The following is a 22,668-nucleotide window of genomic DNA, read 5'->3' as shown; positions in this document are numbered from 1 at the left end:
CATTTAAAATATAAATAGGCCGGTTGCACACTCAGTTTATCTACCAGTTTACTTATCAATAACTGGTGGCCAAGATCCCGTTTCCTTATTGCAGAAACTAAAACTAGTGGTTTCTATAGAGATGAGTAAACAAATATTACAGGTGGCTTATTGGAGGAAATGGAGCTGCTCATGTTTGGTGACTGGATCACTGTTTTCCAAACACTGGGCCCTTGATAGTTTCCAGATGCTGCTATTAATTTATTTTTAACATGAGGTCAAGACAGAATGCACTTTCATTAAACAGCCAAAAAAGAAATGAGTTGCAGATAAATTAACCTTCAGAGAGAGTCAGGTCTTACAGACCCACTACTGAATCCTATTGTGTTACACAAGGGAAAGAAACACTTTGTTAAGAATTTTGTTCACGGGTGTCAGTGTCACTGTCTGGGCCTAATTGCCCCCTCCTGAGAAGGTGCCTTCTTGAACTGCTGCAGTCCATGTGGTGTAAGGACACCCACACAGTGCCATTGGGGAGGGAATTCCAGGATTTGAAGAAACAGAGATATATTTCCAAGTCAGGATGTTGAGTGACTTGGAGGGGAACTTGCAGGGGATAGGTGTTCCCATGTATCTGCTGTCCTTGTCCTTCTAAATGGAAGTGGGTTTGGAAGGTGCTGTCTAAGGAGCCTTGGTAAGTTACTACAGTCCATTTTGTAGATAGTACACACTGTTGCGACTGAGCATCAACAGTGGAGGGAGAGAATGTTTGCGGATGTGGTGCCAATCAATGTCCTGAACAGTGTCAAGCTTCTTGAGAGTCATGTTGTAGCTGCACCCATCCAGGCAAGTAGGGAATATTCCAGCATACTACTGACTTGAGGCTTTGGAGAATCAGAAGATGAGTTATACACTGTAGGGCTCCCACCTCTGACCTGCTCTTGTAGGCAGAGAAGTTATTTGGCTGATGAAGAGCTTTTGCCCGAAATGTCAATTTTCCTGCTCCTCGGATGCTGCCTGACCTGCTGTGTTTTTCCAGCACCACACTCTTGACTCTAATCTCCAGCATCTCACTTTCTCCGAGTTATTTGGCTAGTCCAGTTCAGTTTCTGGTCAATGGTAACCTCCCAGTATGTTAATAGTGGGAGATTCAGGGATTGTGATGCCATTGAATGACAAGGAATGATGGTTAGATTTTCTCTTGTTGGAGATGATCATTACTGGGCAAATGTTACCTGCCACTTCACAGCCCAAGCCTGGATATTGTCCAGATCTTGTTGCATTTGAACATGGTGTGCTTCAGTATCTGAGGAGTCGTGAATGGTGTTGAACATTGTGCTATCATCGGCGAACGTCCCCAGTTCTGACCTTAATGGTGGAGGGAAGGTCATCAATGAAGCAACTGAAGATGGTTGGATCTAGGACACTACCTGAAGGAACTCCTGCAGGGATGACCTGGAGCTGAGATGACTGACCGACAACCACAACCATCTTCCAATGTAAAACAAAAACAGAAATTGCTGGAAAAGCTCAGCAGGTCTGGCAGCATCTGTGCAGAGAAATCAGAGTTAACGTTTCAGATTGAGTGACCCTTCCGGTGAACCAGGTGTGAGGAGGGGTCACTGGATTTGAAACGTTAACTCTGATTTCTCTCCACTGATGCTGCCAGACCTGCTGAGCTTTTCCAGCAATTTCTGTTTTTTGTTTCTGATTTACAGCATCCGTAGGTCTTTTGGGTTTCATCTTCCTCGTGCCTTAATTCATAAAATTTGAATTTCACCATTTGCTGTAGTGGGATTTCAACTCATGTCTCTGGAGCATGACTGTAACATTATCACTACACTACCCTCCCCAATCGTCAGCCTCGAATTTCCAATATCAGGGCTTCTACAGTGATTTTGTGGCCTTTGCATTTATGTTGTTTTATTGGTCATCACCACGGTTTCCCACTGTTGGCATTGTGACTCCAATCAGGAGATAGATTTCCCCAAGGTTCCCATTTACTCCGGTTTTGCTAGGGCTCATGGATGTCACACTGGTGGAGCCTAAACTAAGGTGTCACTGAGCAGGTTAGTGCTGAGCAGGTGCTGCTTGATAGCGCTGTTGATGACACCTTCCGTCACTTTACTGAGGATGGAGTATTTCTCCAGGCTGGATTTGTCCAGCATTTTGTGTACAGGACACACCTGGACAACATTCCACATTGTTGTGTAGATACCAGTGTTGTAGCTGCATTGGAACAGCTTGGCTGGGGGAGCAACTAATTCTGGAGTTGATAAAGTGGGATTGGGGGCAGTCCTGATGCAGGGTTACGCCCAAAACATTGACTCTCCTGCTCCTCAGATGCTGCCTGACCGGCTGTGCTTTTTCCAGCACCACACTTTATCGACTCTGACTTTCCAGCGTCTGTAGTCCTCACTATCGACTAATTCTGGAGCACAAGGTCTTCGGTACCATTGCCAGAATGTTATCAGACACCATAGTCTTTGCAGTATCCAGTGGTTCTAACTGTTCCTTGATATCCCATGGAGTGAATTAAATTGGCTGCAGACTGGCATCTGTGATGCTGGGCACACTGGAGGAGACCGAGATGGACCATCTACTCAGCACGTCTGGCTGAGGATTATTGCAAATGGTTCAGCCTTATCTTTTACACTGATGTGCTGGGCTCTTCCATCATTGAGGAGGGGGATATTTGTGGAGCCTCCTCCTCCAGTGAGTTATTTAATTGTTCACCACCATTCGCTGCTGGATGTGGGAGGACTGCAGAGCTTAGATCTGATCCGTTGGCTATGGGATCACCTAATCTGTCTATCACTTGATGCTTACGCTCTTCAGCATTCAAGTAGTCCTGTGTAGTAGCTTCCCCAAGACGTTTCAATGTAGCTGTGCTCCTGGCATGCGCTCTTCCACTCTCCGTCGAACCGGGGTGGAGCCCTTAGTTTGATGGTCATGGTAGAGTGAAGGATATGCCAAGTCATGAGGTTACAGAACATGATTGAATGCAGTTCTGTTGCTGATGGTCCACAGCACCTCACAGGTTTGAGCTGTTAGATTTGTTTGAAGTCTGTCTCATTTAGCATGGTGATGAGGCCATACAGTGATGGAGAGTCTCCTCAATATGAAAATAAGACTTAGTCTCCATAAGGACTGTATAATGTCACTCCCACTGATACTGTTGTGGATAGACCTGTCTATGACAGGTACATGGTGGAGATGAGGTTAAGTATGTTTTTCCCTCTTGTTGGTTCTCTCCCCACATGTCACGGACCCAGTCTAGCAGCTATGTCCTTTAGGACTCGACCAGCTCAACATAGACATGGGACTCCCCCACCCAGCATCTGCTTCCTCCGAGTGGTCTATAAGGAAGTGCACTGATTCATCAATCAATGGAGGATGGTACATGGTAATCAGCAGGAGGTTTCCTTGCCCATGTTTAACCTGAAGCCATGAGACTTCATAGAGTCATACAGCACAGAAACAGATCTTCGGTCCAACCAGTCCATGCCGACCATTATCCCAAACTGAACCAGTCCCACCTATCTGTACTTAGCCCATATCCCTCCAAACCTTTCCTATCCACTAACGTATCCAAATGTCTTTTAAATGTTGTAACTGTACCCGCAGCCACCACTTTCTCTGGAAGTTCATTCCACACACGAACCATCCTCTCTGTAAAAAAGGTTACCCCTCATGTCTTTTTTAAATCTCTCTCACCTTCAAAATATGCCCCCTAGTCTTGAAATCCCCCACCCTAGGGAAAAGACACCTGCCATTCACCTTATCTATCTCCCTCATGATTTTATAAACCTCCAGAGAGTCACCCCTCAACCTCCTACACTCTGGTCTAAAAAAGGTTCAAGTTTATTTTTATAGAGGGTGGTGGTGGGAGGGTTGTTTTTCAGACTGGAGGCCTGTGACCAGTGGAGTGCCACAAGGATCAGTGCTGGGTCCACTACTTTTCATCATTTATGTAAATGATTTAGATGTGAGCATAAGAGGTACAGTTAGTAAGTTTGCTGATGACACCAAAATTGGAGGTGTCGTGGACAGCGAAGAAGGTTACCTCAGATTACAATGGGATCTTGATCAGATGGGCCAATGGGCTGATAAGTGGCAGATGGAGTTTAATTCAGATAAATGCGAGGTGCTGCATTTTAGGAAAGCAAATCTTAGCAGGACTTATACACTTAATGGTAAGGTCCTAGGGAGTGTTGCTGAACAAAGAGACCTTGGAGTGCAGGTTCATAGCTCCTTGAAAGTGGAGACGCAGGTAGACAGGATAGTGAAGAAGGCATTTGGTATGCTTTCCTTTATTGGTCAGAGTATTGAGTACAGGAGTTGGGAGGTCATGTTGCGGCTGTACAGGGCATTGGTTAAACTGAGAGACAGTTCCCTCTCAAACAATGAGAAGTCCCATAAATAAATTCAGACAAATTGTCACATTCAACCATTGCAAAAATCCCAATTTCTCAGGCTCCTGCCTCATTAGCTCATCCCACCCTTCAGGATGATTGGCAGTCACTGGCTGCCCAACGCCAATGGATTGTTGTGATGCCTTTTGCATTGTAGCCCCTGAGGCAGAAATCTAGGCTAGCAGTGCAGTGCAGAACCCTGGTTGGCACTGCACTGGTGGGAGGTGAGGTGAGAGTAACAGCACTTGATGTCAAGACCACAACTGACCGAGTGAGGCATCAAGGAGCCCTGGCAAAACTGGTGTCGATGGGTATCGGACGGCATGCATTCAGGTGAGATGGTGCACTTCTGAATGGACCCTCCCCCCCGTGGGACTATTTCAAAGAGGTTAGCCCTCAGCAATATTTATTCCTCAATGAAGATCATTAAAAGGGATTGTCTGGCCATGACCATAGTTGGACAGTCTGCCTCCACTATCCATTGATTCAGTCAGCAAAGATGGAGCACAGAATTATTATGGTACTGAAGGAAGCCAATACAGCCCATCACGTCTGCATTGACCCTCTCAGTATAGGAGTTGGGATGCTATGTTGCGACTGTACAGGACATTGGTTAGGCCACTGTTGGAATACTGCTTGCAATTCTGCCATAGAAAAGATGTTGTGAAACTTGAAAGGGTTCAGAGAAGATTTACAAGGATGTTGCCAGGGTTGGAGAGTTTGAGTTATTCAAAGTTTGTGCGAAGATTTGTAGCTCGGGTGCTCGTTGTTGTGGTTCTGTTCGCCGAGCTGGAAGTTTTTGTTGCAAACGTTTCGTCCCCTGGCTAGGCGACATCATCAGTGCTTGGGGGCCTCCTGCGAAGCGCTTCTTTGATGTTTCCTCCGGTGTTTATAGTGGTCTGTCCCTGCCGCTTCTGGTTGTCAGTTTCAGCTGTCCGCTGTAGTGGTTGGTATATTGGGTCCAGGTCGATGTGTTTGTTGATGGAGTTTGTGGATGAATGCCATGCTTCTAGGAATTCCCTGGTTGTTCTCTGTCTGGCTTGCCCTATGATAGTAGTGTTGTCCCAGTCGAATTCATGTTGCTTGTTGTCTGCGTGTGTGGCTACTAAGGATAGCTGGTCGTGTCGTTTCGTGGCTAGTCGATGTTCATGTATGCGGATTGTTAGCTGTCTTCTAGCACAAGGGTATACAGGAAAGCCACACACACAGACCAAGTCCTAAACTATAAAAGTAACCACCCCAACACACAAACGAAGCTGCATCAGGACACTATTCAAAAGGGCCACAACACACTGCAGTACACCAGGACTGCAAAAAGAAGAAGAGGAACACCTATACAAGGTATTCGCCAAAAATGGATACCGCGCAACTTCATCAACAGATGCCTAAGAGAAAGACCACGGAACGAGGACATACCACAACCAAAAGGACTAGCCACACTACCATACATCAGGAGCATCTCAGAACTGACAGCCAGACCACTGCGACCCCTAGGACTCATAACAGCACACAAACCAACAGCCACGCTCAGACAACAACTCACCAGAACGAAGGACCAAATACCCAACATGAGCAAAACTAATGTAGTGTACAAAATACCATGCAAGGACTACACTAAACACTATATAGGACAAACAGGAAGACAGCTAACAATCCGCATACATGAACATCAACTAGCCACGAAACGACACGACCAGCTATCCTTAGTAGCCACACACGCAGACAACAAGCAACATGAATTCGACTGGGAAAACACTACTATCGTAGGGCAAGCCAGACAGAGAACAGCCAGGGAATTCCTAGAGACATGGCATTCATCCACAAACTCCATCAACAAACACATCGACCTGGACCCAATATACCAACCACTACAGCGGACAGCTGAAACTGACAACCAGAAGCGGCAGGGACAGACCACTATAAACACCGGAGGAAACATCCAAGAAGCGCTTCGCAGGAGGCTCCCAAGAACTGATGATGTCGCCTAGCCAGGGGACAAAACGTTTGCAACAAAAACTTCTAGCTCGGCGAACAGAACCACAACAGTTTGAGCTATGGGGAGAGGCTGAACAGGCTGGGGCTGTTTTCCCTGGACCGTCGAAGGCTGAGGGGTGACCTTATAGAGCTTTATAAAATCATGAGGGGCATGGATAGGGTAAATAAACAAAGTCTTTTCCCTGGGGTGGGGAGTCCATAACTAGAGGGCGTAAGTTTAGGGTGAGAGGGGAAAGATTTAAAAGGGACCGAAGGGACAACTTTTTCACCCAGTGAGTGGTGTGTATGTCGAATGAGCTTCCGGAGGAAGTGGTGGAGGCTGGTACAATTACAACATTTAAAAGGGATCTGGATGGTTATATGAATAGGAAGGGTTTGGAGGGATATGGGCTGGTGCTGGCAGGTGGGACTAGATTGGATTGGGTTATCTGGTCAGCATGGACGGGTTGGACAAAGGGTGTGTGTCAATGTTGTACATCTCTATGACTCTGATTCTATTCACAAAAATGTTGCTGGGATTGGAGGGTTTTAGCCATAGGGAGAGGTTGAATAGCTGGGGCTGTTTTCCCTGGAGCATCAGCGGCTGAGGGGGTGATCTTATAGAGTTTATAAAATCATGAGGAGCATGGATAGGGTAAATAGACAAGGTCTTTTCCACCTGTGTTGGGAGAGTTCAATACTAGAGGGCACAGGTTTAGGTTTCGAGGGGAAAGGTTTGAAAGGGAAAAGGGCAACTTTTTCACTCAGAGGGTGGTGCGTGTATGGAATGAGCTGCCAGAGGAAGTGGTGGAGGCTGGTACAATTACAACATTTAAAAGGCATCTGGATGGGTATATGAATAGGAAGGGTTTGGAGGGATATGGGCTGGGTGCTGGCAGGTGGGACGAGATTAGTTTGGGATACCTGGACGGCATGGATGAGTTGGGCAGAAGGGTCTGTTTCCGTGCTGTACAGCTCTATGACTCCAAGTGTCTTAAGGCCACGCCCCACTCAGGGAAGATTGCAACATTAGGGGCGGGGTTGGAGATGGTAACATTTATTTTTTGGGAGAAATACACCAAAGGGGGGGGGGGGGGAAAGGGGCAGGCACTGGGAGCTGGAGCATGAATTGGGGTAAAGGTGTGTTTCCTGGGAGCTGTATCCCTGCGGAGAAGTGCAGGTTACCGAGGGGCTGGGAAAGAAACCAGACTTTGACCTTTTACTTGCCAAGAATTGACAGAGGAGGAAGCGAGCAGTTCTGAAGAGGTTCCTGGATGCGGGTGTGAACCGTCAGTTCAGTCTGCCTCTCTCCTGTCCTCGTAACTGAAGGAGCTCCAGTCTCCCAGGGGGGAGAGTCTCAGCACCTCACCTCCCCGGGGGAGGAAGGGTGAGAGTGAACCCAAGGCTGATAAACATGCAGACGTGGCTCAAAGCGAAGCGAGTGGGGTTCTGCCTCAGCGATAAGAAAAGGAAGAAGCTGAATTTGCTGGTCTTTGCAGAGTTGTGTCGGTAAGGCTGCGAGCAGACCCGGGCTTCTGTCCACATTCAGAGAGGATCAGACCCCACTGCCTTGGAGGGGTTTGGCAGAGGTCAGGGAACAGCTTTCTGGGTTCACTGTGCTGCTACACAGCAACTCCAAAGTTATCCCGGGGACTCTCACTCTGTCTAAATACTGACACAGTCTCCCCAGGGACCCCCCTGTAAATACTGACACACTCCCCCCTACCCCATGGGGACCCCCCCTGTATATACTGACACACTCCCCCCCCCCCCCCTCCCCCCGGAGACTCCCCTGTAAATACTGACACACTCCCCCCGGAGACTCCCCTGTAAATACTGACACACACCCCTGTAAATACTGACACACTCCCCCCTCCCCCATGGGGACCCACCTGTAAATACTGACACACTCCCCCCTCCACCCGGGGACCCCCCTGTAAATACTGACACACTCCCCTCTCTCCCCGGGGACCACCCTGTAAATACTGACACTCTCCCCCCCCCCCCCCCCCCGACCCCAGGAAGCCCCCTGTAAATACTGATACACTCCCCCCTCCCCTCGGGGACCCCCCCCCCTGTAAATACTGACACTCCCCACCCCAGGAAGCCCCCTGTAAATACTGACACACTCCCCCTTGGTGACCCCCCTGTATATACTAACACACTGTATGTAAAATGTATGGATTTCTATGTAAAATCTACAGTTATTGTGCACATTGGCAGCAATGATATAAGTAAGGGGGATGAGATTCTGTGGAAATAATATAAGAAACTAAGCAGAAGGTGAAAAAGATAGGTCCTCAAGGGTCATAATGTCTGGATTACTCCCTGTACCAAGAGCTACTGCGGGTAGGTGGATAGAGCAGATGAATGCGTGGCTGAGGAGCTGATACAAGGGGCAAAGATTCACATTTTTGGATCATTGGGATCTCTTCAAGGATGGAAATGACCTGTACAAGAGGGAAGGGTTTGGTCTGAACTGGAAGGGGAACCAATATCCTCATGGGGAGATTTGCTAATGTTACTTGGGAAGACTTTAAACTAGTAAAGAGGGGCAGTGGGAACCAAAGCGATAATGACAGAAATGTCTGAGGCTGGTACAGTAGATAAGGGGAGCGAGTCTAATAGTCAATGCAGACATGAGCTTGGCAGAGACGAGGTAAGAGTGATAAATTAAACTGCATTTATTTCAATGCAAGAAGCCTGACAGATAAGGCAGATGAACTCAGCGCATGGTTGGGAACATGGGACTGGGATATCATAGCAATTACAGAGACATGGCTCAGGGATGGACAGAACTGGCAGCTTAATGTTCCAGGGGTATAAATGCTATAGGAAGTATAGAAGGGGAGGCAAGAGAGGAGGGGGAGTGGTTAGGGAGAACATCACGGGGGAAGGTATTCCTGGGAGACTGTCCAGTGAAGTCATATGGGTGAAACTTAAAAATAAGAAAGGGATGATCACCTTTTTGGGATTGTATTATTAGACCCTCCCCCAATAGTCAATGGGAAGTTGAGAAGCAAATATGTAAGGAGTTTTCAGATATCTGTAAGAAAAATAGGACTGTAATGGGAAGCAATTTCAGCTTTCCAAACATAGACTGGGACTGCCATAGTGTTAAGGGCTTGAATGAGGCGGAATTGTTAAATATGTTCAGGAAAACCTCCTTATTCAATCTGTGGATGTACCTACTAGAGAAGGAGCAAAACCTGACCTTCTGTTGAGGAACAAAGAGGTGGGGCAGCACTTGGGGCAAGTAAACCTAAGTGTCCAGATTAGAGTGGTGCTGGAAAAGCACAGCAGGTCAGGCAGCATCCGAGGAGCAGGAGAATTGATGTTTCGGGCAAAAGCCCTTCATCAGGAATTTCCTGTTCCTTGGATGTTGCCTGATCTGGTGTACTTTTCCAGCACCACTCTACTCTTAACTCTAATCTCCAGCATCTGCAGTCCTCACCTTCGTAAGTAAGCATAATTCTAGTAGTTTTAAAATAGCTATGGAAGAGAGTAGATCTGATCCGCAAGTTCTAAATTGCAAATAAGGCCAGTTTTGATGGCATTAGGCAGAAACTTTCGAAGGTTGGTTGGGGGAGGGTATTCACAGTTAAAGGGACAGTTGGGAAATGGGAGGCTTTTAAAAATGAGATAACAAGAGTTCAGAAACAGTATGTTCCTTTTAGGGTGATGGGCAAGGCCGGTAGGTGTAGGGAATGCTGGATGACGAGGGGAATTGAGGGTTTGGTCAAGAAAAAGAAGGAGGCATACATCAGGAATAGTCAGCATGGATCGAGAGAATCCTGAGAGGAGTACAAGGGCAGTAGGAGTATACTTAAGAGGGGAATCATGAGGGCAAAAAGGGGACATGAGATAACTTTGGCAAATAGGGTGAAGGAGAATCCAACATACGTTAAGGACAAGAGGGTAACTAGTGGGAGAATAGAAACCCTTAAAGATTAACAAGGCCATCTATGTATGGAACCACAGAAATACCAAGCAAGAATTTTGTGTCAATATTTACTGTGGGGAAGGACATGTAAGCTAGACAACTTGGAGAAATAAACAGTGATATCTTGAAAAGTGCCCATATTACAGAAGAAGAGATGCTGGAGGACTTAAAATGCATAAAGGTAGAAAGTCCCCAGGACCTGATTAGCTGTTTCCCAGAAATTTGTGGGAAGCGAGGGAAGGGATTGCTGGGCTCCTTGCTGAGATATCTATTTCGTCAATAGTCATCGGTGAGGTGCTGGAAAACTGGAGGTTAGCTAATGTGGTGCCATTATTTAATAAAAGTGGTAAAAAAAAATCAGAGAATTATAGATTAGTGAGCCTTACATCAGTGGTGGATAACTGGATAAGAGTCAAACAGCACAGAAACACACCCTTTGGTCCAACCAATCCATGCCGACCATAATTGCAAACTAGTCCCACCTGCCTGCTCCTGGCCCATGTCCCTCCAAACCTTTCCTTGTTATGTATTATCTAAGCGTCTTTTAAACATTGTAACTGTACCCACATCCACCACTTCCTCAGGAAGTTCATTCCACACAGGAACTACCCACTGTGTAAAAAACTTAGCGGTTGGAGAGGATTCTGAGAGATAGGATGTACATGTATTTGAAAAGGGAAGGACTGATTAGGGATAGTCAACATGGCTTTGTATGGTTGGGAGACCATATCTCACAAACCTGATTGAGTTTTTGAAGAGGTGACAAAGAAGATTGATGAAGGCAGAGCGGTAGACATTTTAAATATGGATTTCAGCACAGTGTTCGACATGGTCAGTAAGGTTCCACATGGTCAGTAAGGTTAGATCAGATGGGACCCAGGGGAGCTAGCCAATTGGATACAAAATTGGCTTGAAGATAGGAAACAGAGGGTGGTGGTAGAGGGTTGTTTTTCAGACTGGAGGCTTGTGACCAGTGGAGTGCCACAAGGATCAGTGCTGGGTCTACTGCTTTTTGTCATTAATATAAATGGTTTAGATATGAACAGAGGAGGTATAGTTAGTAAGTTTGCGGATGACACCAAAATTGGAGGGATAGTGGACAGCGAAGAAGGTTGCCTCAGAGTACAACTGGACCTTGATCAGATGGGCCAATGGGCTGAGGAGTGGCAGGTGGAGTTTAATGTAGCTAAATGTGAGGTGTTGCATTTTGGTAAGATAAATCAGGGCAGGATTTACATAGTAAATGATAGGCCTTGGAGAGTGTTACTGAACAAAGAGACCTATGGGTACAAGTGCATATTTCCTTGAAAGTGGAGTTGCAGGTAGACAGGATTGTGAAGAAGGCATTTGGAACACATGCTTTCATTGATCAGTGCATTGAGTATAGGGGTTGAGAGGTCATGTTGTGCCCATACAAGGACATTGGTTAGGCCACTTTTGGAATACTGCATGCAGTTTTGGTCACCTGCTGTAGGAAGGATGTTGTTAAATTTCAAAGGATGCAGAAAAGATTTGCAAGGATGTTGCCAGGGTTGAGGGATTTGAGCTACAGGGAGAGGCTGAATAGGCTGGGGCTGTTTTCCCTGGAGCGTTGGAGGCTGAGGGGGTGACCTTGTAGAAATTTATAAAATGAGGGGCATGGTTAGGATAAATGGACAAGTTCTTTTTCCTAGGATGGAGGAGATCAAAACTAGAAGGAATAGGTTTAGGTGAGAGGGGATAGATTTAAAAAAGACCTGAGGGGCAACTTTTTCACACAGAGGGTGGTGCGTGTATGGAATGAGCTGCCAGAGGAAATGGTGGAAGCTGGTACAATTACAGCATTTAAAAGGCATCTGGATGGGTACATGAATAAGAAGGGTTTAGAGGGATATGGGCCAAATGCTGGCAAATGGGACTAGATTAATTTAGGATATCTGGTTGGCATGGGCGAGTTGGACCGAAGGGTCTGTTTCCATGCTGTATGACTCTATAAATGTTAGACTGGAGAAAGAAACTTTTTTTTGGGGTCTTTGTACAGCCACATCCTGACTGAGACAGGAAACGTGCCAGATTACACAATCATCAACATCAAATGGGAGTTCCTCCTTTCTGAACCAATTCAGTCTCTCTTGTGCAGAATCATTTCAGTCCTGCAGCCCAGCTGAACTGAGACCAAGACTATCGCACTTATTAAGAATTTATAAACCACGTCAACGAATGAGTAAATGGACCAGTCAGTAATAATAGTTGGCACTTCCATCGGTTGCATTTGGAAGGTTTTGATTCTGTATTGCCCCTGTTCAAGCCTCTGCCCAACTCATGGCTCTTTCCTTGTTGTGTGGGTGCAAGACCATTCCAGTCCCCACAGTCACTGGTCACGGACTGGGCCAGTATTTATTGCCCAACCCTAATTGCCCCTAGAGCTGGTGGTGAGTTATGCCACTGCAGTCCAGGGGTGTCGGGACACCCTCAACTCTGGCAGGGAGGGAGTTTCCGAATTTGGTCCCAGCACCAATGGAGGAAAAGCTGATTATAGTTCCAGTTTGAGATAGTGTATGGTTTGGAAGGGAGTATTTAGGTGATGCTGTCTGTTACCCTTAATCCTTCGACAACCAATGATCATGGTAGACTCTTGCTGTACCCTCCATTATATCAGTGAACCCACTTCAAAAGGGGAGCTGATGGCCTATTGGTATTATCGCTAGAGTGTTAATCCAGAGACCCAGCTAATGTTCTGGGGGCCTGGGTTCAAATCCTGCAAATGGTAGAATTTGAATTCAATAGAAAGGAATTTGGAATTAATGATGAGCATGAATCAATTGTCAGGAAAATCCCATCTGCTTCACTAATGTCCCTTAAGGAAGGAAGCCACCATTCTTACCTGAGCATGGAAACAGACCCAACTTGTCCCTGCCAGCCAGATATTCCAAAATGATTTTGGCCCATATCCCTTTTTATAAATATTTTTATTGAAAGGCCCATATTTCATAAACCCATCCTATTCATGTACCCATCTGGCCTACATGTGACTCCAGACCCACAGCAATGTGGTTGACTCTTAACTGCCTTCTGGGGCAATTAGGGACGAGCAATAAATACTGGTTGAGCCAGTGATGTGCGCTTCCCATGTTTATATTTTAACAAAGAACTCCTACAAGTACAGCTCAGAAGAAGAGCATTTAGCTCATTCAAGGAATTCATCCTATCCTCCTGTTCATTTTCCATTTCCTTGCAAATCTTACTCCCACAGTTGTCATGATTTGGAGATGCCGGTGTTGGACTGGAGTATACAAAGTTAAACATCACACAACACCAGGTTATAGTCCAACGGGTTTAATTGGAAGCACTAGCTTTTGGAGCACTAGCATAACCACCTGACGAAGGAGCGTCACTCCGAAAGCTAGTGCTTCCAATTAAACCTGTTGGACTATAACCTGGTGTTGTGTGATTTTTAACTTTCTTCCACAGATATTTATCCAATTCGCTGGAGGATTGAGGACTGTGAAGGGCTTGCCCTAATAGGCAGGTGGATTACCAATCTTACCCATTCATTAATCCTCTTTTTCTGATCAATGCACCAATCCGTTCAGCATGTAGTTCCTCTTGTGAATCCTCTACAGTCATTGCCAATTCTTGCATATTCTTCAGCACGTGCAAACTGGATTGGGATTGGACATAGTGAATGTCTGGTCAGCACTGACGACTTGGGCCGAAGGGTCTTTTTCTGTGCTGTGTGACTCTGATGACCAATGCAGTCTCTATGGAGCTGTGACCAAATGCACAAGGGTCTTGGTGATGTTCACAGAAGCATTGGCCGTCAACAGAGAATTCTCTTCAAAATCGACCTTGTCATCTTTTACCTGTGCACCCACCTGAGTGGGACCTCAGTGTAATGTTGCATTGAAAAGAAACCGCCCCTCTGACTGTGAAGCATATTCTCAGTCCTGCACTTGAACTTGTCATAGAGCCATACAGCAGGGAAACAGACCCTTCAGCCCAACCAGTCCATGCTGACCATAATCTCATACTGAACTAGCCCCTCCTGCTGCTCCTGGCCAATATCCCTCCAAAGCTTTCCTATTCATGTACTTATCCAAATGCCTTTTAAACATTGGTACAGGACCCACATTCACCACTTCCTCAGGAAGTTCATTCCACACACGAACTGCCTTCTTGTAAAAAAATTTGCCGCTAGCGTCTTTTTTAAATCTCTCTCCTCTCACCTTAAAAATGTGCCCCCTAGTCTTGAAATCCCCCATCCTAGGGAAGAGACAACTACCACTGGCCCTATCTATGCCCCTTATTATTTTATAAACCACCATCAGGTCGTCTGTCAACCTCCTGTGCTCCAGTGAAAAAAGTCTCAGCTTATCCAGCCTTTCTTTATAACTCAAACCTTCCAAACCCGGCAACATCCTGGTTCGCCTATTCCGAATCCTCTCCAGCTTAATAATATCCTTCCTCCAACTGGGTGACCAAAACTGGACACAGTTCTCCAGAAGAGGCCTCACCAATGTCCTGTACAACCTCAACATTATGCCCCAACTCCTATACTCAAAGGACTGAGCAATGAAGGCAAGCTAAGCGCCCTCTTGACCACCCTGTCTATGTGTGACACAAGCTTCAAGGAATTATGTACCTGAATCCCTAGGTCCCTTTGTTATACAACACTACCCAAGACCCGACCATTACCCATGTTTGTTGTACCAAAATACAATACCTTGCATTTATCCAGATTGAACGTCAATAACCATTTTTCAGCCCATTGAGCCATTTGATCACGATCCCTTTGTAATTTTAGAAAGCCTTCTTCATTAGAGAGACCAAGGTATAACCATCCCAACCCTGTGATGGTGCTATCCAATGAGGAACCTTGCATCAGGGGTAGTTAGCATAGCAGACAAAAGAGAAACGTAATCTTCTTCATTCTATTAAGTTCCAGGGTGTTTGTGTATTCCAGTACCTGACTCGAATGTTCACTTTCTCTTTCATGCTGAATTCATGAATCTGTCCCCTGGATCTGAAGCAGATAGATCAAAGTATTCTCTAAATAGTGACATGTGGAGGCTCAAAGACATTTTGGAGACTGGGGTCATTAAAGTGTAGTGAACAAGTAATCAAATATAAAATGCAATGATGCTGTGTCCTTACATGTGAGCCAGGAGACCCAGGTTCAAGTCCCACCTGCTCCAGAGAATGTGAAATAACGTCCCCAAACAGTGTGCTTAAAAATAGTTAAAGAACTAGAATTGGGTGTCTCTTGGGGTGTCATACTAGTGTCCCAACTCCTGGAGCAGGAGACACCAGGTTCAGGTCCCAACTGCACCCAGAGAAGGTAATATCATCTCCGAACAGGTTGATGTAAAATAACTGGAGAGTGATATTGCGAAGGGTACGTAGTGAGGCTACAGCTGTGCAAAGTCCATTTGCGACCACGCCTAGACTACACTGTTCCATTCTGAGCACTGCACCTTGGGTTTGACCTTACAGGGAGTGTAGTGTGTGCTTTTTATGAGAACGAGACTTGGATTAAATTAATGGTCACGACAGCATCATTATCACATTGCTCAACACCGGAGACCTACATTGAGTCATGATGAAGCAATCTCAGTTTTAAAACCCTCTTCCTCATTTCAGCTCCCTCTGAGACTGGTTCAGTGGTTTGAAAGAAATGTTGTTTCAAGTAACAAGCTATAATTCTGCAGTGTCCCTCCCCATCTCGGATATCTCTACCAACCTCTCTGCGTTCCTCCAATTCCAGTGTCTTCAGCATCCGCTGATTCTAATCGCGTCACCATTGGCGAATGTGCCTCCAGCTGCCTGGGGCCCATGCTCAGAAACCCCCTCCCTAAACCCTCTGCTGCTCGCTCTTCCTGGGTATGCTCCTAAGAACTAACCCTTATGGCCCAATGTTTTCTCTAATATCCCCTGGTGCGACTTGTAGTCTCATTTGGTTTGGGGAGGTTTTGTAACGTGCAAGGTTGGTCATCAGCATTTGTTGTTTCTGGGAGCTTGCTGTGCACAATTTGACAGCCATGACTGCAATTTCAAAATAACTTAAATAGGCTTTAGAGTGCTTTGGAAAGGTGCTATGGAAATGCAAATCTTTTGCTTTGCATGCATAAGATGTATTCACCTCCTCAGGTACGGACTGTTGGGAAATTACAAGTTGGGATCAATTACTGGAAGTTCGGGAAGGAATATCCCAACCACATATACACAGTGGCATAAGAGCAGGTCAGAGGATGGCAGTCCTGCAGCGAGTAACTCCCCTCCTGACTCCCCAAAGCCTATCTGCCAGCTACAAGGCACAAGTCAGGAGGGTGATGGAATATTTCCCCACTTGCCCTGGATGGGGGCAGCTCCAACAACACTCAAGAAGCTCGACACCATCCAGGGACAAAGCAGCCCCCGCTTGATTGGCACCACATCCACAAAATTCACTCTCCCCGTCCCTAACGCTCAGTAGCAGCAGTGTGTACCATCTACAAGATGCACTGCAGCAACTCATCAAAGATCCTCAGGCCGCACCTTCCAAACCCACGACCACTTCCAACTAGAAGGACAAGGGGCAGCAGATACATGGGAACACCACCCCTGCAAGTTCCCCTCCACTCACCATCCTGACTTGGGAACATATCGCCATAACTTCAGTGTCCCTGGGTCAGAAACCTGGAATTCCCTCCCTAAGGGCATGGTGAGTCTTTCTATAGTGCATGGACTGCAGTGGTTCAAGAAGGGAGCTCACCCCGAGCTTATTAAGGGGCAATTAGGGACAGGCAATAAATTCTGGCCCAGCCAACGTCACCCACATTCTATGAATAAACATATGAATGGGGCGGCGCAGTGGTTCAGTGGTTAGCACTGCTGCCTCACAGCACTAGGGTCCCAGGTTCAATTCCAGCCTCAGGTGACTGTCTGTGTGGAGTTTGCACATTCTCCCCGTGTCTGCGTGGGTGTGCTCTGGTTTCCTCCCATTGTCCAAAGATGTACAGGTCAGGGTGAATTAGCCATGTTAAGTTGCCCATAGTGTTAGGTGCATTAGTCAGAGGGAAATGGGTCTGAGTGGGTTACTCTTCGGAGGGTCGGTGTGGACTTGTTGGGCCGAAGGGCCTGTTTCTGCACTGTAGGGAATCTAATCTAAAAGGATGGACAGTAAATGCTGGTCTAGCCATTGATTCCATGAGTAAAAATAAATGCAAAATAAAATCCTGATATGTTACCGTCACTGGGCATTTATTCAGTTTCTATTTTTCATTTTGTGTATTAAGCCTCTTTTGTTTCCAAAGGAGGTCTGATAGCCCAGTGATTAGTGTCCCTACCTCTGAGCCAGGACCCCCAGATTTGAATCCCTCACCAGGTCAATGAAGGTACTTTCATAATGGGTCCAAGCTTAATCTGCAAATCCCTCCGGCAAAGGCTAAGAGAGAAATCCTGAGATGGAAAGAAATTAGAATCTCTGCCATCACTGTCCACAGCTCTGGGCCACAGTATGTGTAAATGTGAACAGTAATGCTGACTCTAAGTGAACTGCAACATGGGACCATTTGCCATTTTATCCACCTTGGTGGCTCAGTGGTTAGCTCTGCTACCTCACACTACCAGGGACCTGGGTTTGATCCCATCCTTGTGTTACTGTGTGGAGTTTGTGCATTAGAAACTTGGAGAGCAGGAGTAGGCCATTTGCACCAGCATTTGATATGATCGTGGCTAACCACGCAATCTTAGTATCCCCTTCCTGCCCTCTCCCCAGATCCCTTTAGCCACAAGGGCCATGTTCAGCTCCCTGTTGAATATATTGAACAAACTGGCCCCCAACAGCTTCCTGTGGGAGAGACTCCACAGGTTCACAGCTCTCTGAGTGGAGAAACTTCTTCCTCATCTTAGTCCTGAATGGCCCACCCCTTATTCCGAGACTGTGATCCCTAGTTCTGGACCTCCCCAACATCTGGAACATACTTCCTGCATCTAGCCTGTCCATTCCAACCAGGATTTTATACATTTCTATGAGATCCCCCCCCCCCCCCATTCTTTAAAATTCCAGCGAGTACAAGCCCAGTCGATCCAGTCTGTCCCCACATGTCAGTCATTCTCCCCGTTTCTGTGTGGGTTTCCTCCAGGTGCTCCAGTTACCTCCCACAGTACAAAGATGTGCAGGTTAGGGTGGATTGGCCGTGCTGATTTGTCCCATTTGTCCCATCCAGGGATGTGCAGGCTAGGTGGGATAGCCATGGATAGGGTAGCAGGGTGGGTCTGGGTGCAATGCTCTTCAGAGGATTGGTGTGGACTTGATGGGCAGAATGGCCTCACTGTAGGGATTCTATGATACCACTTCCTCTTCCAAATGTGTTTCACATTAGCTCGATTAGAGGTCATGGGTCAGTCCCCTGTTCAATTAGCTAATTCTTTCTTAACTTCCTCTCCATGAGATGATCGTTGTGGTTGGATACATTTAGTATTTGCCCTACACCGTTGAAAGAACGTTCTTGGCCACACCCCAGGCATTTCCTCCTCTCTCTCCATTTCCAGCTGCAGCCATCTTTGTCACCGAACATTAGACCGTTCCATCCAACCTTCTCATCATTCTTTCATGGATGTCATTGGCAAAATTGGCATTTATATTCCCCTGAACCGAGGGTCCTGCCATGTCAGAGAGCAGTTCAGAGTCAGGCATGGGTCTGGAGTCACTTGTAGGCCCAGACTGGGTAAGGACAGCAGATTTCAATGGATTTTTAATAAAAATGATAATTGATAGTTTCCTGGTCAGCATAACCTCTCAATTCCAAATTTTAACTCAACATCAGTGTGGGGCGGCACGGTGGTTAGCACTGCTGCCTCACAGCGCCCGAGACCTGGGTTCAATTCCCGCCTCAGGCGACTGACTGTGTGGAGTTTGCACGTTCTCCCCGTGTCTTGGTGGGTTTCCTCCGGGTGCTCCGGTTTCCTCCCACAGTCCAAAGATGTGCAGGTCAGGTGAATTGGCCAGGCTAAATTGCCCGTAGTGTTATATAAGGGGTAAATGCAGGGGTATGGGTGGGTTGCGCTTCGGCGGGGCGGTGTGGACTTGTTGGGCCGAAGGGCCTGTTTCCACACTGTAAGTAATCTAATCACTAACTCGGATAGTGAAGAAGGCGTTTGGTATGCTTTTCTTTATTGGTCAGAGTATTGAGTCCAGGAGTTGGGAGGTCATGTTGCGGCTGTACAGGACATTGGTTCGGCCACTGTTGGAATATTGCTTGCAATTCTGGTTTCCTTCCTATTGGAAAGATGTTGTGAAACTTGAAAGGGTTCAGAAAAGATTTACAAGGATATTGCCAAGGTTGGAGGATCTGAGCTACAGGGAGAGGCTGAACAGGCTGGGGCTGTTTTCCCTGGACCGTCAGAGGCTGAGGGGTGACCTTATAGAGGTTTACAAAATCATGAGGGGCATGGATAGGATAAATAGGCAAAGTCTTTTCCCTGGGGTTGGGAAGTCTAGAACTAGAGGGCATAGGTTTAGGGTGAGAGGGGAAAGATATAAAAGAGACCTAAGGGGCAACGTTTTCATGCAGAGGGTGGTACGTGTATGGAATGAGCTGCCAGAGGATGTGGTGGAGGCTGGTACAATTGCAACATTTAAGAGGCATTTGGATGGGTATATGAATAGGCAGGGTTTGGAGGGATATGGGCCGGGTGCTGGCATGTGGGACTAGATTGGATTGGGATATCTGGTCGGCACGGACTGGTTGGACCGAAGGGTCTGTTTCCATGCTGTACATCTCTATGACTCTACCATAGTCAGATTTGAACCCACAACCCCCAGAGCTGTAGACTGGGCCTCTGGATCACCGTTTAAGAGGCATTACCCCTACACCACCATCAGACATATCACATTAGACACCACCTTTGGTTTAACAACATCAGTCTGCATTACAGTAGCAGCGTTTAGTATGGTGAAATGTTGCAAGTGATTTCTCAGGACTGACAGCATTGTAAGTAGATAATAGGACAGATGACCAACACGTTTTTCAAAGGGCTAGTAAGAAAACAGAGGGGCAGAGAGGTTTAGGGAGGGAATTCCAGAGTGGGCATAGCTGCCGATGTTGGGACAATGGAACATTGAGGATGCCTAAGAAACCAGCTTTGGAGAGATATCAGACCGAGTGTGGTTAAAGGAATAGGGAATGGTCCGTATTAATTCCAACTCGTTGAACTGACCATAAATACAAACGTATGAATTAAGATTGAGAGTAGCATCCCTACAGTGTGGAAATAGACCATTTGGCCAATCAAGTCCACATTGACCCTCCGAAGAGCATCCCACCCAGACTCCCCCATTTCCCATGGCTAACCCACCTAGACTGTACATTATGGGGCAATTTAGCATGAAAGGTCCATCCTAACCTGCACAGCTTTGGACTGTGGGCAGAAACCCACACAGACACAGGGCGAATGTACAAATCCCACACAGATAGTTGCTTGAAGCTGGAATCGAACCCAAGTCCCTGGCATTGTGAGGCAGCATTGCTAACCACTGAGCCACCGTGTTGCTTTGGATGGGTTCTTGTAGGGGGTGGTGTTCCCATGTATCTGCTGCCCGTGCCCTTCTAGATGGAAGTGCTTGTGTGATTGGAAGGTGTTGTGTATGGAGTCTTGGTGCAGAGCAAGTTGTAGATGGTACACACTGCTGCTGCTGAGGGAGGGAGTGGATGTGGTGCCAATCAAGAGGAGGCTGCTTTGTCCTGGACGGTGCCAAGTTTCCTGAGTGTTGTTGGAGTTGCACCCATCCAGGGCAAGTGGGGTGTATTCCACCACCCTCCTGACTTGTGCCTTGTAGATGGTGGACAGGCTTTGGGGAGTTAACCACCAGCTAATCTCTTTTCCTGTTGGGTTATTTCTCAAAGGACTGTAAGACATGCCATTACCACAAGGACATCTCCTACACTTGGGCTCAGGGGGCCTTGAATGGGCAGGTTGTCCTGTGAGGAAAGGATTATTCAGACTGGGCTTGTAACTGCTGGAGGTAGGAAAAGTAAGAAACAACTCAAATGAGATGTATAAGATCCTGAGGGGGTCCTGACCGGGAGGATGTGAAGAGGGTGTTCCCTCTTATGGGGGAATCTAGAACAAGGGGTTACTTATTCAAACTCAGGGCTCGCCCATTTACGACTGAGCAGTGTCCTCAAAGAGGGCAATCAATCTTTGAAAATCTCTTCCTCCAAATGGAGGTGGAAGCAAAGTCCTTAAATATTCCCAGATCACCATTGGATAGATTCTCAATATGCCAGAGGTTGGAAGGTTAATGGAATGGACAGGAATGTGGAGTAATCAGGTCAGTCATGATCATGGAGTGTAGAAGGATGAGGGGGGATCTAATCGAAACTTATAGAATACCGAATGGCTTGGATAGGGTGGATGTTGGGAAGATGTTTCCATTGGAAGGAGAGACTAGGACCCGAGGGCACAGCCTTAAGAGTAAAGGGAAGACCCTTTGAGAACGGAGATAAGGAGAAACTTCTTCAGCCAGAGAGTGGTGAATCTCTGGAATTCACTATCACAGAAGGCTGTGGAGGCTGGGTCATTGATTATATTTAAGACGGAAATAGATAGGTTCTTGAGTATTAAGGGTTACAGAGAGAAAGTGGGAGAATGGAGTTGAGAAGCATATCAGCCATGACTGAATGGTGGAACAGACTTGATGGGCTGAATAGCCTAATTTCTGCTCCTGTGTGCTATGCTATTATTGTCATACTCAAGACTTTAGGCTTCCCCCACCTTGATTCCCGTCCACTCCAGCCCCACCAAACTCTGGCCCATGAAACAGTATCATCCTTCCCATATCCATCTTTGCCAAGCCCAGTCATTACTTTATTTCGACGCAGTCAGTTCTCAGAATTTGAAACGCCAGTGAATATTTGTACAGTCTCCTCGATCGCTCCTCACAGGATTGGTAAGCCAATTCGAGGCAGTTGGTTCAAGCAATTACACAATGAGCATTCTTCACAGTTACTGCACCTGAACAATTTGGTGAATATTTAACATTCATGCATTCCTAACGTGCAATTACAGAGACAGGCCCTAACGTGCAATTACAGAGACAGGTCCTAACGTACACATACAGGGACAGGTCCTAATGTACACATACAGGGACAGGTCCTAACATACACATACAGGGACAGGTCCTAATGTACACATACAGGGACAGGTCCTAACGTGCAATTATAGAGACAGGTCCTAACGTGCAATTACAGAGACAGGTCCTAATGTACATATACAGGGACAGGTCCTAATGTACACATACAGGGACAGGTCCTAACGTACATATACAGAGACAAGTCCTAATGTACACATACAGGGACAGGTCCTAATATACATATACAGAGACAGGTCCTAACA

General features: G+C 46.6%; 1 protein-coding gene across 3 annotated transcripts in view; it reads left to right on the top strand.

Moving 5' to 3' along the window:
• The first annotated feature begins 7,489 nt into the window (after positions 1–7,489).
• The window catches only part of LOC122542774 (inositol-tetrakisphosphate 1-kinase-like), a 48,717-nt gene continuing 33,538 nt past the window's right edge, over positions 7,490–22,668 (top strand). Inside the window, exon 1 of one of the 3 annotated variants that reach the window (XM_043680806.2) lies at positions 7,490–7,877. In XM_043680806.2, the coding sequence (XP_043536741.1) occupies positions 7,783–7,877 (95 nt within the window). In that variant the 5' untranslated portion in view covers positions 7,490–7,782. The remainder of the gene's footprint in view (positions 7,878–22,668) is intronic. The other 2 variants (XM_043680805.2, XM_043680807.2) reach the window with 2 other exon arrangements.

This window comes from Chiloscyllium plagiosum, unplaced genomic scaffold, assembly GCF_037043375.1.
Source record: "Chiloscyllium plagiosum isolate Xiang-an unplaced genomic scaffold, Cpla_swu_hap1 HiC_scaffold_47, whole genome shotgun sequence".
NCBI lineage: Eukaryota > Metazoa > Chordata > Chondrichthyes > Orectolobiformes > Hemiscylliidae > Chiloscyllium > Chiloscyllium plagiosum.
Note: the sequence above shows the minus strand (reverse complement) of the source record. Positions and strands in the feature narration are given on the sequence as shown.